The sequence below is a fragment of the Gossypium hirsutum genome, chromosome A08, assembly GCF_007990345.1.
Source record: "Gossypium hirsutum isolate 1008001.06 chromosome A08, Gossypium_hirsutum_v2.1, whole genome shotgun sequence".
In the NCBI taxonomy this organism is placed as follows: Eukaryota; Viridiplantae; Streptophyta; class Magnoliopsida; order Malvales; family Malvaceae; genus Gossypium; species Gossypium hirsutum.
The window spans coordinates 70,832,824-70,847,986 of NC_053431.1; the positions used below are offsets into that span (position 1 = coordinate 70,832,824).

General features: G+C 37.5%; 1 protein-coding gene across 1 annotated transcript; it reads left to right on the forward strand.

Annotated features, from left to right (window-relative positions):
• The first annotated feature begins 13,742 nt into the window (after positions 1-13,742).
• LOC107909148 (uncharacterized) lies at positions 13,743-14,837 on the forward strand. The gene is made up of 3 exons (XM_016836944.1): positions 13,743-13,853; positions 14,010-14,136; positions 14,359-14,837. Exons 1-3 carry the CDS (start codon positions 13,743-13,745, stop codon positions 14,835-14,837), a joined length of 717 nt encoding a protein of 238 aa, XP_016692433.1.
• Positions 14,838-15,163: the final 326 nt, after the last annotated feature.

The window sequence follows — 15,163 nt, forward strand, 5'->3', positions numbered from 1 at the left end:
GATATGTACTGTAATAGCCCAATTTCGGTGACGTCAGAACAGTCGTTTCGGGACCACAAATCCGAGTTAAAAATATAAATAATTTTTATTTTATTTTATGGTTGGCATCATGATAGGAAGGTCACATGAAAATCTTAATACGAAAATTTTTTTGATTGTATGGTTAAATAGGTAAAGGAGTAAATTGTATAAAATGCAAAAGTTGGATTCTAGTAGCTATAGGTACCAAATAGCAACAGAATTCAAAACTTAAGGTCCTTATATGGTAAATAGACCATTGAAGGGTAGTTAGTAGATATTTTAATGACTCATCCATGGAAAAAATTAGAAATGGCAAGGGACTAAATTGGAAATCACTAAAATTAAAAGATGGTAATTAAATAAAAAGAAATATTCATCTAATTTCAAATCATCATCCCCAAAATTTCCATCGAAACCCAGGAGAGAGGAAGACAACTTACCAAGCTTAAAAAGGTATGAAATCAAGTCCCATTTTTAATAATTTTTATATTTTTGAAACCGGGATAGTCTAATCTCTCTATTTAGAGGATTAATTTGAAAATTTATCAAGATATGTAATCTGGGTCATGGATGAATATGCTGAAAGTTAGAAATTTATGGTATAAAATGAAAGTTTGTTCAGAGATAAACAACTTTTACAAAGCATTTTTTTATGGAAACTTGATTTAGGAACTAAATGAAAAATGGCAAGAACTCATGGAAAATTCTGAATTTTGTGAAAAATGTGTGTTGTAAATGTTGTTTATAAATTTTGGCTAGGCTTGGAAAGAGGGTTAAATTTCATGAATTTCATTTTCGGAGCCTAGGGATGAAATTAGAATGTTTGAAAAGGATAGGGGCAAAATGGTAATTTTTCCTAAGATGCAATAGAATGCAAATGTATATGAAATGTGATAGAATAATAGTCAAATTTATCCATATAGATCCGGAAAGACCAATTACGAAACTAGATCGAGGAAAGCAAAAGGTTTCGGATTAGTTGAAATTCAAAAACGAACCATTTTCCAAGTAAGTTTGTAACGCCCCAAAATTTTGTTTTCGACATTTGTAATCTTGACACTGTCTACTTTAGTGGTTAAGTGTTCTGGGTGTCTGTGAAAGGTCCTAAGTTCAAGCCAAGTCTTTGGCTAAATTTTGGTATTTTTCTAAATTAAGCCTTGACCCTGCGCTGTAGGCTTTTATTTAAATGTCTGTAAAAACACATCAAAATGGACCAGCTGGTCTAATGGTTAAGTGGAGTGTTGGTGTGTTGGAGGGCTTGTGTTTGATTCTAAGTGATGGCATGGGAATAGTATTTTTATTTAAAATTTGACTAAAATTGTGTGGAACGAGGACACCGAGTAGTTGATGTGTAGTAGGAGTTGAAGGAGAGAAATTAGGGATTGTGTTGATTGGTAGTGGGAATTAATTTGTTAGATTTTGAACTCTTTCGCTTTTTCATTTTCTCCTCCCAAAACCTTCTTTCTAATTCTTTTCTTTTGGACGGTTGGTGCACCCCTTTTTACTACAGAATTTTCACCTCTCCTTCCCTCTTTTCTTTTTCGTTTACCTTGCAAAGTGAAAAACCTCCTTTTTGGTGCAGCGTTTTATCGTGCTGGTTCGGTAAGTGGTGTCTTCCTTAGTTCTTTCATATTTTGAATAAGCGATTAACATCGTTTAGGTTTTGTTTGAAGGTTTTAAACGAATATTTCAGTGTGTGGTGATGGCTGGTTATCGTTTCGTCGTGGTGAGTTTTTCAAGTCGTTGTTGGATTAGTTTCTCGAGTTTTTTGTTTGGGGGATTTGATTGGACGATGAATCAAATGATTAATTAAGTGTTATGTTGGTCAAATATAGGTTCTTGAAGGCTTGGGTTACTTTTCACAGCGAATCGACACCAGGTGTGTAACCTATTGCATAGAAAACGAGGTTTCGATGAAATCTAAAAACCTCACTGTCGACTGCACACGGATGTGTGGTCGCTCATGTTGTAGGCCATGTGACATAACACGGGTGTGTGATTGATGAGGCCAGGCCATAAGCGCATGACACGACCGTGTGATGGCCAGGCAGGCCGTATATGACACACGGGCTAGACTGATTTAGGCCGTGTGGGCCACATTGGCATGTGGGCCCAAACGAGTGTGTTGGATTTTGGGCCAGGCAATGTGGGCCACACAAGAATGTGGGCCCACACAGCCAAGGCAAATTTGGGCTGTGTGGGCCACACATGCTTGTGGGACCACACGGGCAGGCCACATGGGCATGTGAGCCCATTCTTACTAAAATGACTGTTAAGGCTGCACGGGTCACCCAAGTCGACTGTGAACCTTTCGTAAAGTCGGTAAGCACTACTTAGACCCTCATCTGTGTGAAATTGACTATATGAATTATTTACTAAGCATGTTATACATAAGCAAGTATACTAAACTGTATGCATATCTGATAGATCTGTGATAGCATGACATTCTATTCCATGATGCATTGCATGGGGTTGGAACAACATTATTTGGAGGAAGTGTACTAAAAGGCTCTTATACCTAATATACTGGCAGCTCAGCTGCAAATTACTGTTTGTGCGGCATTCGGTACTACCTGGAGTGTAGGGATGGGTGGGTTGATTTAATCCCCACATGGAGTGTAGGGTTGGATAAAGATGGTGTGTAGAGGCTGGTTAGGTAGGACCTTGTTACTGAATACTGCATGACTGCTACTGATACTATGATAGGCTAAGGCCCTAATGCATATTGATACTTTAATGGGCTAAGGCCATAATGCATACTGATATTGTGATGGGCTAGGGCCCTACTGCATATTTGATACTATACTGAGATGGGCTAAGGCCCAAACCTTTACTGATACTGAAAAGGGCTTCAGCCCAGGACTGTTTTAACTGTGCACTGTGATTTGCTATTGTTTGTCTTCTGTGGGATTACACACTGAGTTTACGTAAACTCACTCTTTTGTTTAAATGTGCACAGGTAATCCCCAAACCTAGACGGACCGGTACAACAGAGTACTCGACGCTGACCACGGTTTTTGGACTGATAGGGATTTAAATATGATTTCTATTTTAATTTTAATGGTTTAACTTTTGGGCTGTAAATTGGACTTTTGTTTGGTTTTGGGGTTTTTGTTTTTCTTTACTTTATGGATTTTGAACTACTAGTTGTAAGAAACCTCGGTTTTTAAAAGAAACAAATGTTTATTCAAGAAATACATGATTACTTAAACTGTTTTAAAAAGCTTCCTCAACGAATAACGTTTTGGAACCACTGACTAAATGAGTAACATGATTTAGAAGCTAACAAGAGATTGAGAAAAGTATGTAAACAGATAATGGATTTATTGAGATGGCACAGTTTTCAAGCACCCTTTCATGTGACATCGCTAGATTTGGCCATAACGTCTAGGCTGGGTTTGGGGTGTTACATTTAGTGGTATCAGAGCTAAGTTGCAAAACTCAGCAATGGATTATACGTTTTAAAATTTGGTTTTGAAGAATTGATTACAAAATGATTTAAAATATTTTACTGAGTAAGTGGTACACCGAGTCTCCGGCGCTGATCCTGTAAGCACTTTGAAATGTGAATTGTTCTAAACTGAAACTATTATTGATAGTATATTTTGAAACTACTATAAGTAATATACTATACTAAAAACACTTTAGTTAGTGTATATGTAATAGCCCAAAATTGGGTCTAGTTGGAACAGAAGTTTCGGGACCACATAATCTGTAACACCACGAACCCGAAACCGACACCGGAGTCGAACACGAGGTGTTAACTGACTTTAACCCCTTATAAAATTTATTTTCCAGACACGGCCTAATCTGTGTACTAGTCGTTTTAAAAATCATATCTTGAGTTTCGTAACTCGAAAATCAGTTTTGTGATTTTTCCCAGAAACTAGACTCATGTGCCCATCTATGTATTTTTTTCTAGAATTTTTGGTTGGGCCAATTTGTACAGTTTATTAGTCAAAGTCTCCCATGTTGCAGGGGTCGACTACACTGACCTTTGCCCATTACGACCTGGATATCTCCCTGCACGGGGCTTCAATACTGATGCCGTTTCTTTCTATGAAAACTAGACTCAGAGAGGAATCTGTACATATATGGTACGACCCCTAATTATCTCTGGTTAATTTATATTGAATTTCCAAAGTCGGAGCAGGGAATCCATAAACCGTTCTGGCCCTGTCCCACAAAAATCTGATTATCTCTTAATATACTGCCCATATGATCTTTTCGTTACTTCCTCATGACAACAGACTCATCGAGCTTCGATTACATAATTTATTCATCAATTAATTCCACTCCTACTATTTTTAGTGATTTTTCAATCTCATGACACTGCTGCTGCCAGCATCTGTTACGAAAGTAACTAGGTCCATTTCATGCCTACCCTTGATCCAACTCAATCGAACCTTCGTGCCATTTTCGCATGGCTTAAAGTTTACATGCCAAAGTTCAAACACAACGTAATAGCTTATACATGCCAAAATGTTCTTCTAAGCCAACTAAGAAGAAGGTACCAAAACTTGCTATCCGGTGTGATGACTTCGATGACGGCCTGACCCCGCAAAAATAGATGAGTCCAAGCAACCTATAATGGGTGACAAGGAAACACCGAGTGAGTTTATAACTCAGTAAGTCATAAGCAATGCACTACCATCCATCAATAACATTATCACAAGAGGAAACAAAATGGAACGAGACAATTTACTCCATCCATACCGAACCATACCATAGTTCCTCCAACCTATCGATTCAGTTTCATATCAATTCATGCATTCACATTCCATATACTCATCAATAGGACATTGAGGCAATTTCATAAATCAATTTATTTTCGTTACAATCAAACGACTAAACGGCCTTTCACCCATCCTACGATAAATTTTATGTACGTGACTTCAAGTATATTTGTCACATAGGTTCAAACTTACCGAGCTCAACACCAAGTATAAGCATAGCACCTATTAGCCATGTACTCAAGACACTTACCCGATCCGCTGTCCGCGATCGACTCAATAGTGTCGCACACATAGTGTCCATAATGATTCACGAATGTATATTGAGTCCGCACACTCAGTGCTATATAATCAACTCGCACACTTAGTGCTACGTAATCAAATCGCACACTTAGTGCTACATAGTCAAACTCGCACACTTAGTGCCGCATGGTCAATTTGCACACTTAGTGCATCATATTCATTTCGCACACTTAGTGCAACATAGTCAAATCGCACACTTAGTGCTGTACAATTTAATCCCGCGCACTTAGCGCCAATCTCATGGTCATAAATGGTTATACCCGCACGTTTAGTACCGAGATCAACAACTCAGTACATCTTACCTCTTTTCTTTTCATTCAACAATTTCATCATCACATACGTACATGCATATATATATATATATATTTATTCATTCCATTCAGCATCAATACATAAACATTATGACCATTTGAAATAATACCAACTACATGCTTAATGACTTACCTTGTGTTGGGTAAGACGGTTCCAACTCGGCTACTCAGTGATCTTTTCTTTGCCTTTATCGGATCTAGTTCCCTTTTTGCTCTTGAGCTTAAGTTCGACAAAATTTAAAATAGTCATTAATCGACTATTCAAGTATTACTTTCAGAATAATATATATATTGATTTGACTTTCACACACATAGATTATAGTAAGCTTTATAATAATCAATAAATAACTCATTGGCAAATTTTCATTAATGTTTACAACAAAATCACATATTCACTACGAGCTGTTTTCCTGAGCAGTAGTCGCTAAATTGTTTATAACTGGAGCTACAAAACTCCAAATCACTAGCCGTTAATTTTCCCTGAATATAGACTCGTATATCTTCCATCCATAAAATTTTCAGAATTTTAGGCTTGGCCAATCAATACCAGATTTTTCTTAAAGTTTCCCCTGTTTCACTGTTTGACTATTCTGACCACTCTTCACTACGAATCAAATTTATCATTTTACAGAATTCAAAATGTGTTTTAGTTGATCTCATTTGAAACTAGACTCATTAAGGAGTCTAAGCATATAAATTTTATCTTATAATCATTTTTGTACAATTTATAATGATTTTCTAAAAACAGAACAGGGAATCTAGTAGTCATTTTGACTCAGCCCCACAATACTTCAAATATCTCAAGATCGGTAACTCTTTTGTTTTTATAGTTTCTTTTGTAAGAAAATAGACTCTTCAAGCTTTAACGGCATAATACACTCAGCTTCTAATTCAACTCTTACAAATTATGGCGATTTTCCAAAATCACCTTACTGCTGCTGTCCCCAAACAGATTATTACCAAATCAAATACTAACATTAGCATTTCACCTTAATAGCTAGCTTACCAAGCCTTAATTTAACATATAATTCACACATATCACATTCAGCTATATATACATTTATCATATTTCCATTTCAGCATATATAGCTAACATTTATTCCGAAATTTTAATATCTAATTGCTTATAAACTTTCTTCGGATGTCGTCGACTAAATGATCGGCTACTCAACTACTTTCGATTTTCCCCGATCTAAATCCAATTCATTGGTTTCTTGATCTTAACATATTCAAATAAATCTCATTTTAACATATTTTCATTCAATTTAGTCTAATAATGCATAAATGGGTAAATTACATTTTTACCCCTAATATTTCGCACTTTCACAATTTAGTCTTTATTCCACAAAACACAAAATACACAAAGTTTGGTCACACTCCTTAAGGGCCGAATCTTCCTAGCACCCATATAAGTCCATACATTTCATTTATTTCACCTTTGAGTCCTTCAAAAATTTATTTTTGTAATTTAGCCCTAACCACTCAAAATCACCAAAAACTTCAACACAAAACATATTAATCTTTAACATATCTTTCACTTTTCATCAACAACTATCAAAAAGCTCAAGCACTCATCAATGGCAAAACACAAAATCATCATCAATCCACAAAATTGAACCATGGGTTTTTAGAACTCAAGTCAACTACTAAAACATGCATGCATCTCAAGAACAACATCAAACATACCTTAGTCTAGCAAACCACCATAGCCGATTTTCTCAAGCTCTTCCCCTTCCTTTCTTTCCTCTATTCGGCCAAAGGTGTTCAAGAATGAACACATTTTTTTTTGTTTTCTTTCTTCAACTCACGGCAACAAGGGGGGGTATGGATGAGACTATTTTTTTTTCATCACCCTTCCTTTCATTGTTTAATTACCATGCTCTTTATTTTATTTTTCTTAGCATACATCACTAGCATAACATGTTGGTGACATGTTTCCACCCATAGCATGGCCAGCCACTATGCTTTAATTTGGCTAATTTGACATGCAAGGACAAACACTTTCCCACATATATTAATGGGCCACTTGAACACTTGCCTAGCATATTTCCAAATTGTCTCACATAAGTCCCTACTAATAAATTCCACATACACTGACCAAATTAAAGTATGGAACTATCACACAAGCATTTACGCACATCATAAACACAGAATATAATCTTTAATTATTTATAAGACTCGGTTTTGTGGTCCCGAAACCACTTCCCGACTAGGGTCAATTTTGGGCTGTCACATAATCTGAGATATAAATAATTATTTTATGATTATTTTGAGGTCTATGATATGATTGCATGATTGTGTGAAAATTTCGTGAAGAAATTCTATGCATAAAGTGCTTAATTCGAAGTTAGGGACTAAATTGAATAAGTTGCAAAACTTGCATTCTAGAAGTTTCTAGTATGAAATTGATTTGAAATATTAATTAGGAGGCCTTAAATAGAAATTTTACCAATTTCTAAGTTATGGACAAAAATTGGACATGGATGGAATTTTTGGAAAGTTTAGTTGTAAGGGTATTTTGGTCATTTAGGGGTAAAATGAATTAAAATACAAAATTAAAAGCCAGTTTTGCTCATCTTCTTCACCATGGACGTGTATACCAAGGGAAACTCCATGGCTAGGGTTTTCAAGCTTCCCAAGCTCAATTGTAAGTCCGTTCTAACCCCGTTTTTCAAGTTCTTTACGTTTTTGGAGTCCCGGTAACTTGATTTAGCTTATGCTAGCAATAATTCAACCTAGGGTTCATATTTGGAAAAATACCCATAGGTAAAATTTGTTTATTCTGGTGTTTTATGATACAATATGAGGTTTTAAGTTATGTTAGACAACTTGTGCTACTCGGTTTTAAGTGAAAACGAGCAAAAGGGCTTAATCGGTAAAAATACCTAATAGTCATAAGTATATGTTAGAGTGAGAATTTGATGTTGCCATAGAAGGGAAAAGTGATCACCATGTCATAAAACATAAGAATAAGGGATGAAGTTTAATTCCCGAGCCTAGGGGCAAAAGTGTAAATATGCAAAAGTTTAGGGGCAAATTTGTAATTTTTCCAAAGTTTGAGTTAAGGACTGTTTTGAATAGTAGATTAAATAAATAAGTAAAATATGATGTTTTAGGTCTCGGAAAATGAGATTTGAACCTAGAATGAGAGAAAAATTGAAAATTGGAAAAGTTGGTAAAATGGACGTTTTAATATCAAGGTAAGTTCATATGTATAATAAGCATTAATTTATGCATATTTCAATGTAAAATTGATATATTTACTATGATCTCCGAGGTGTTGAAAGTATGTAAGTTGGTATGATAATAATACAACAATAATGCTGTAATTTATATTTGAAAGTTAAATTTAGTGAATTAATTGAATTATGTTAAATTAAATGATTATGGTGCCAAGTTTATGAATTGATTTAAAAATATGTCTATGGTACATGAAGTGCATTGAATTATCATACATAAATGTGATTTCTATGATTATGGATATATGGGAAATTGTAAGTTCATATGATTTTCAATAAGACAATGTGTAATTTAATGTTATTGCGTTGATATTAAATGAGATGTAAGTTTATATGTAAGTAATACATCACTATTACTTGTATTATGATATTTTATAAAAATATTGGAAATATGTTTGTGGATAATTACTTGATTGGTGAAATTGTTGAAAAAGAGAGAGAAATCCCGGTTGAACCTTCGGAAAGATTGGATGATACAGATGGTATGTAGCTAGGTCACATGTATAGTGCTGAGTGCACATCATGTTTACAAGAAAGCTACAAGAAATTATGATGTAGCTAGGTCGCAAGGGTGATACTATGTGTACACCATGTAGACAAGAGAGCTATGGGATATATGTAGCTAGGTCGCATGCGTGGTTCCAAGTGAAGGACACCATGTAGACAAGAGAGCTACGAGATAAACTGGCTAGGTCACATGGGTGGTACTAAGTGTTCACCATGTGTACAGGAGAGCCGAACTATATGATGGGTGGAGCTATGTGCTGAAACCACCATGTATCGAGGATTGATCCGAAGTGTTCAACGGGAGACTCTCTATGTATTGCTTTGTGAGTTTTGTGATGAATAAGTGCAGGAACTTGGTTATGTGAATGATGTGTTCATTAAGTGACCAGGATGTGGTAAGGTTATAAACAAGTAAGTTATACATGAGGATGATTTTGTGGTGACCTTGTGATCATGGGCCTATACTTGTGATGTATGAAATGTGGTGAAAATGATTTATGATATGTATGTTAAAATGAGGTTAATACAAAGAAAGTGTGAAAGAGTGAATTAGCAATAAAATTGTTTTGGACAGTAGCAGTGACGTGATTTTGAAAAATCACCAAAAATAGTATAAATTGAATCAGAGACTGAATGAGATATAAAATTAAAACTTAATGAGTCTATTTTCATATAAAATAAATATATAAAGCAAAGGAGTTCTATATTTTTAGATATTTATGGTTTTGTGAGACTGATTCAGAATGATTACGTGATCCCCTATTCTGACTTTGGAAAATCACACAAATTTGGAGAAAAATAATTAGAGGCTCAAAATTATATTTTTAAAATCCATAATAAGTCTATTTTCAAGATAAATCAACAAGAACATTATCCGAGTTCGGTACTGTGAGATAATTAATTTTTAGTGAAGAGAGGTCAGAACTGTCAGAAAGTGAAACAGGGGAAATTTTAATGAATAAAATGTACTAATTGGCTAAGCCAAAAATTATGAAAATTTTGTGGTGGAAAGATATGTGAGTCTAGTTTCAGGGGAAATTTACAAATCTTAATTTGGAGCTCTGTATCTTGAACTATAAATAATTAAGTGACTATGACTCATGTGGACAGTTTGATGTGAACATTTATTAGTAAATTGTGAAATCGTACTTACAAGAATGCTATATACATTAAGGATGTGGAATGGAGAGGAGGAGGAAGAAAATAAATATATGTGGAATACATGGAAACTATGGTATATGAAATATTGATATAATGAAATAAATGATATGTGTTTATAAGAAAACAAAAAGAGAATGTTATGTATCATGACATGTATATATATATGACTAGTCTCAATGTAATGCTTGTTGGGTATGGAATTGAATTGAATTGTTTCAGGCAAACATGTTATTCTGCACATCTGAATCGTGGTATTTTATAAAGATATGATCTTGCTTTAAATATGAATGCTTGATGATTAAGCTGAAGATATTTGGTAAGATGATAATCTTGGTATAAATGTATAAGTGCTACTATAATAAACAAGGTAAAATGAGTATGAGAGACACATGTATGATGACATACAAATGCTATGTTTGTGGTTTAATTGAGGATGTTTAATCATTAAATGAATACCATGTTATATGCTTTTGATTTTGTATAAGTGTGTAAGAGATCAAGGTTGACCAAAGCTTGGAAAATAGCCTAGGTATATTCCACACAGGCAGAGACACGACCATGTGTCTCAGCCGTGTATGGAACAGGACTTTGGGACACGGGCGTGTGGAGCCTTAAAGCATGAAATTTCTAAGATTTTCGTAAGTTCTCGGTTTAGTCCCAAACCCTTTCTAAAGTATGTTTTGGGCTCCGTAGACTCAAATAAGGGACTATTTGTAAGAGAATGAACGCTTTGAAATATGAATAAAATTTTATGGCTCATATTTTAGTTTAATGTTTGTATGTTTGTTTGGTAACGCCTCGTACCTTATCCCGGCCTCGGATACGGGTAAGGGGTGTTATAGTATACTGAAAACTGTAGTGAAACTACGATATACGAAAACAAACTTTGAATTACCGATAATGTTCTACATAAAACATCTGTTAATAAATATTGAACTGTAACTGATTCATAAAATTTCTAAATACAGATAATTCAGTTAGATATAAGCACACAAGGTATCCGCGGACGGGGTACTAGAGGCCGTGGTAGAGGCCGTAGAGGGGCTCGAGCTAGGTCCTCATCTTCTGGCAACCTGCCTAACTTGGATACTAGTGAGACGCTGGTTTCACCTGCGACTGAGACTGGGTCTCAAGACCGCATTGCTGGGGAGGATGCACTATCCCAAGCTATGTTCAGGATTTTGGAGAGGGTCGTTGGGCCCAATACAGGATCTGGGGGCTGAGGGTTGGTTACAAAATGACTCGGTCCAATGGGGCTATGTTATTCAGGGGTGTCACTCGAGTTGCCCCTAATGTGGCCGAGTGCTGGATTGAGACCGCGGAGAGGATCATGGACGATCTAGATTGCACCCCAGAGCAGAAATTAAAGGGTGCAGTATCGCTACTGCGTGATGAGGCATATCAGTTGTGGCTTACTATTAAGGAAGGTACTCAACCCGAACGATTGACCTGGGAGTTCTTTAAGACCACCTTCCAGGGAAATATATGGGAGCCCGTTACGTGGATGGTCGTAGAAGGGAGTTCCTGAATTTAGCTTAAGGAGATCGATCAGTGGCCAAGTATGAGGCCGAGTTTTTGAGATTGAGCTGATATGCATGAAGTATGGTGGTGTTTGAGTACGAGCAATGTGTCCGCTTTGAGGATGGCCTCAAAGATAACTTGTGGGTTTTGATACCTCCACAGAGGGAGCGAGATTTTTTTTCCCTGGTTAAGAAGGCGAAGATCGCCGAAGAGGTTAAGCGCACTAAGTGCCAAAATTGAGATAGAGAGGGGTAGGAATAAGAGGGTTTCAGAGCCCTTGAGAGCGGTGTAGAGGCCTAGGAAAAAGGCCAGAGTTGATGGGCCGGTGAGAGTTGGGCCCCCTGCTATTAGTACTGGACTACAGCCATGTACTGACTGTGGTAGACGCCACCAGGGCGAGTGTTAGAAGAGGATTGAGGCATGCTTGAGATGTGGGTCGTTGGAACATCGCATTAGAGAGTGTCCACTGAAGGCTGATTAGAGGCAAGCTCTGGGTACAAGTACTGTACAGCCACCGAGGGTAGTACAGCAGCCATCAAGGGACCGTGGTTAGGCCAAAGGTGGTAATGGTATGGGCCTTGGGCAGAGAGCACCGGGCAGAGGTGCCAGACAGACTGAGGTGAGACAGTCGGCTCTAGTTTATACTGCTCATTGCCGAGAGGATAGAGATGCTCTGGATGTCATCACGGGTACATTTCTTATTTTTTATGTACCATATATTGCATTAATAGATATAGGATTTTTTATGTACATTTCTTATTTTTTATGTACCATATATTGCATTAATAGATATAGGATCCACTCACTCTTATATAGCCTGTTTTGTGTCTAAAAATTTGGGAATCTTGGTTGAGAGGACTATGAGTGAGGTTACTGTACTGACTTTGTTAGGGCAATCAATAAGGGTTAACAAGCTGTTTAGAGATGTTCCTTTAAAGGTTCAAGGAGAAATCTTTTTGGCTGATCTGATGGAACTTCTCTTTGGGGAGTTCGATTTAATTCTGGGGATGGACTGGTTAGTCAAGCATCATGTGGTTTCTACTGAGGGGATTCGAATTGATCCTAGAAAGATTGAGGCTGTGTTAAAATGGAAGCAGCCTAGGAACGTATCTGAGATCTGCAGTTTTCTAGGACTGGCGGGTCATTATTAGCGATTTGTAAAAGGCTTCTCATTGATTGCAGCACCCTTAACTAAGCTGCTATGTAAGGGTGTTCCATTTAACTGGACTGATACGCAGCAAGAGAGCTTTGAGAAGCTCAATACTGTACTGACTGAGGCCCATGTTCTGATACAGCCGAAGTCTAGAAAGGAGTTCATCGTTTATAGTGATGCACCACACGTCAATTTGGGATGTGTTTTGGTGAAGGATGGTAAGGTGGTGGCATATGCGTCTCGTCAGCTTAAGCCTCATGAACCGAATTATTCGATGCATGACTTGGAGTTGGCCGCTGCAGTTTTCGCACTGACAATCTGGAGGCATTATTTGTATGGTGAGAAGTGTATCATCTACACTGATCACAAGAGCCTCATGTATCTCCTTACTCAAAAAGAGTGGAATCTTAGGCAGCATAGGTGGATTGAGCTGCTTAAGGACTATGACTGCACCATTGAGTACCATCTTGGTAAGGCCAATGTGGTGGTCGATGCACTGAGTTGTAGAGCTATTACCGATTTAAGGGTGATTTTTGCTCGCCTTAGTTTATTTGATGATGGTAGTCTGTTGGTTGAGCTTCAGGTTAAACCAACTTGGTTAGATCAGATTAAGGGTAAACAGTTGCAAGATGAGTCTTTGGGTCCTCGGTTCCGACAAATTGAAAGTCGCAGCACTACAGATTTTGGGTTGAACTTTGAGGGAGTGTTATGTTTCCGTGGATAGATGTGTGTACCAAATGACACCGATTTGAGGTAGTCCATATTGAGGGAGGGGCATAGTATCCCTTATACTATGCATCCTACTGGGACTAAGATGTACCGAGACCTCTGTGAGTTATACTGGTGGCTACGACTGAAACAGGAAGTTACCGATTTTGTGGCTAAATGTTTGACGTGCCAGCAGGTTAAGATTCCTCTTTAGAAGTGGGAGCGTGTAACTATGGACTTCATAAGTGGGTTGCCCCTAACACCCACTAAGAAGGATTCAGTATAGGTCATCGTGGATCGATTGACCAAGTCCGCTCACTTCATACTGGTTCGCACTGATTCTTCTCTGCAGAAGCTGGCAAAGCTTTATATTTCTGAGATAGTGGGACTGCATGGGTACCGATTTCGATCATCTCTGATAGGGATCCTTGTTTCATGTTACGATTTTGGAGAAAGTTGTATGAAGCTCTGGGTTCAAGGTTGGACTTCAGTACTACGCTCTATCCTCAGACTGATGGCCAGTTTGAGAGGGTGATTCAGATATTGGAGGATATGTTGAGGAGCTGTATTTTAGATTTTCGAGGCAGTTGGGAGGACTATTTGCCACTAGCAGAGTTTGCTTACAACAACTATTTCCAGTCCAGCATTTAGATAGCACCTTACGAGGCTCTGTATGGTCATAAGTGTCACCTGAATGCTAGGTGAACGACGTGTTCTAGGTCCTGAATTGGTTTCTAAGACTGAGGATAAGGTCATATTGATACGAGATCGACTGAAAACGGCATCAGGCAGGCAGAAATCATATGCAAATCTAAAGAGACATGAGATTGAGTATTTTGTGGGAGACTTCATATTTCTTAAGGTCTCACCATGGAATAAGGTTCTGAGGTTCAATCGTAAGGGTAAGCTGAGCCCTAGGTTCATTGGACCATATCGGATTCTGAAACAAGTGGGGTCAGTCACTTATCATTTGGAGCTGCCTCTAGAGCTTGACCGTATTCACAATGTGTTCCATGTCTCGATGTTGACGCCCTATCCCTCTAATCCCTCGCATATCATCCCTGTTGAGGAAATCGAGGTTAGGCCAAACTTGACCTTCGAGGAGGACCCAGTTCAGATTCTGGATCCCGATGTAAAGGTTCTTCGAAAGAAGTCTATTCCATTAGTGAAGGTGCTATGACAGAGTCATAGCACTGAGGAGGCCACGTGGGAAACTGAAGATGCGATGCGTCAGTAATATCCTTATCTATTATGATCAGGTAAATTTCGAAGCCGAAATTTTCTTTTAGGGGGTAGAGTTGTAACGACCCAAAAATTTTATTTTCGGTATTTGTAATCTTGACACAATTATCTGTCTGCTTCAGTGGTTAAGTGTTCTGGTTATGTGTCAGAGGTCCTAAGTTCAAGCCAATTTGGTATTTTTCTGAATTAAGCCTTGACCCTACGCTGTAGGCTTTTATTTAAATGTTTGTAAAAACACATCAGAATGGGCCAGCTGGTTTAGTG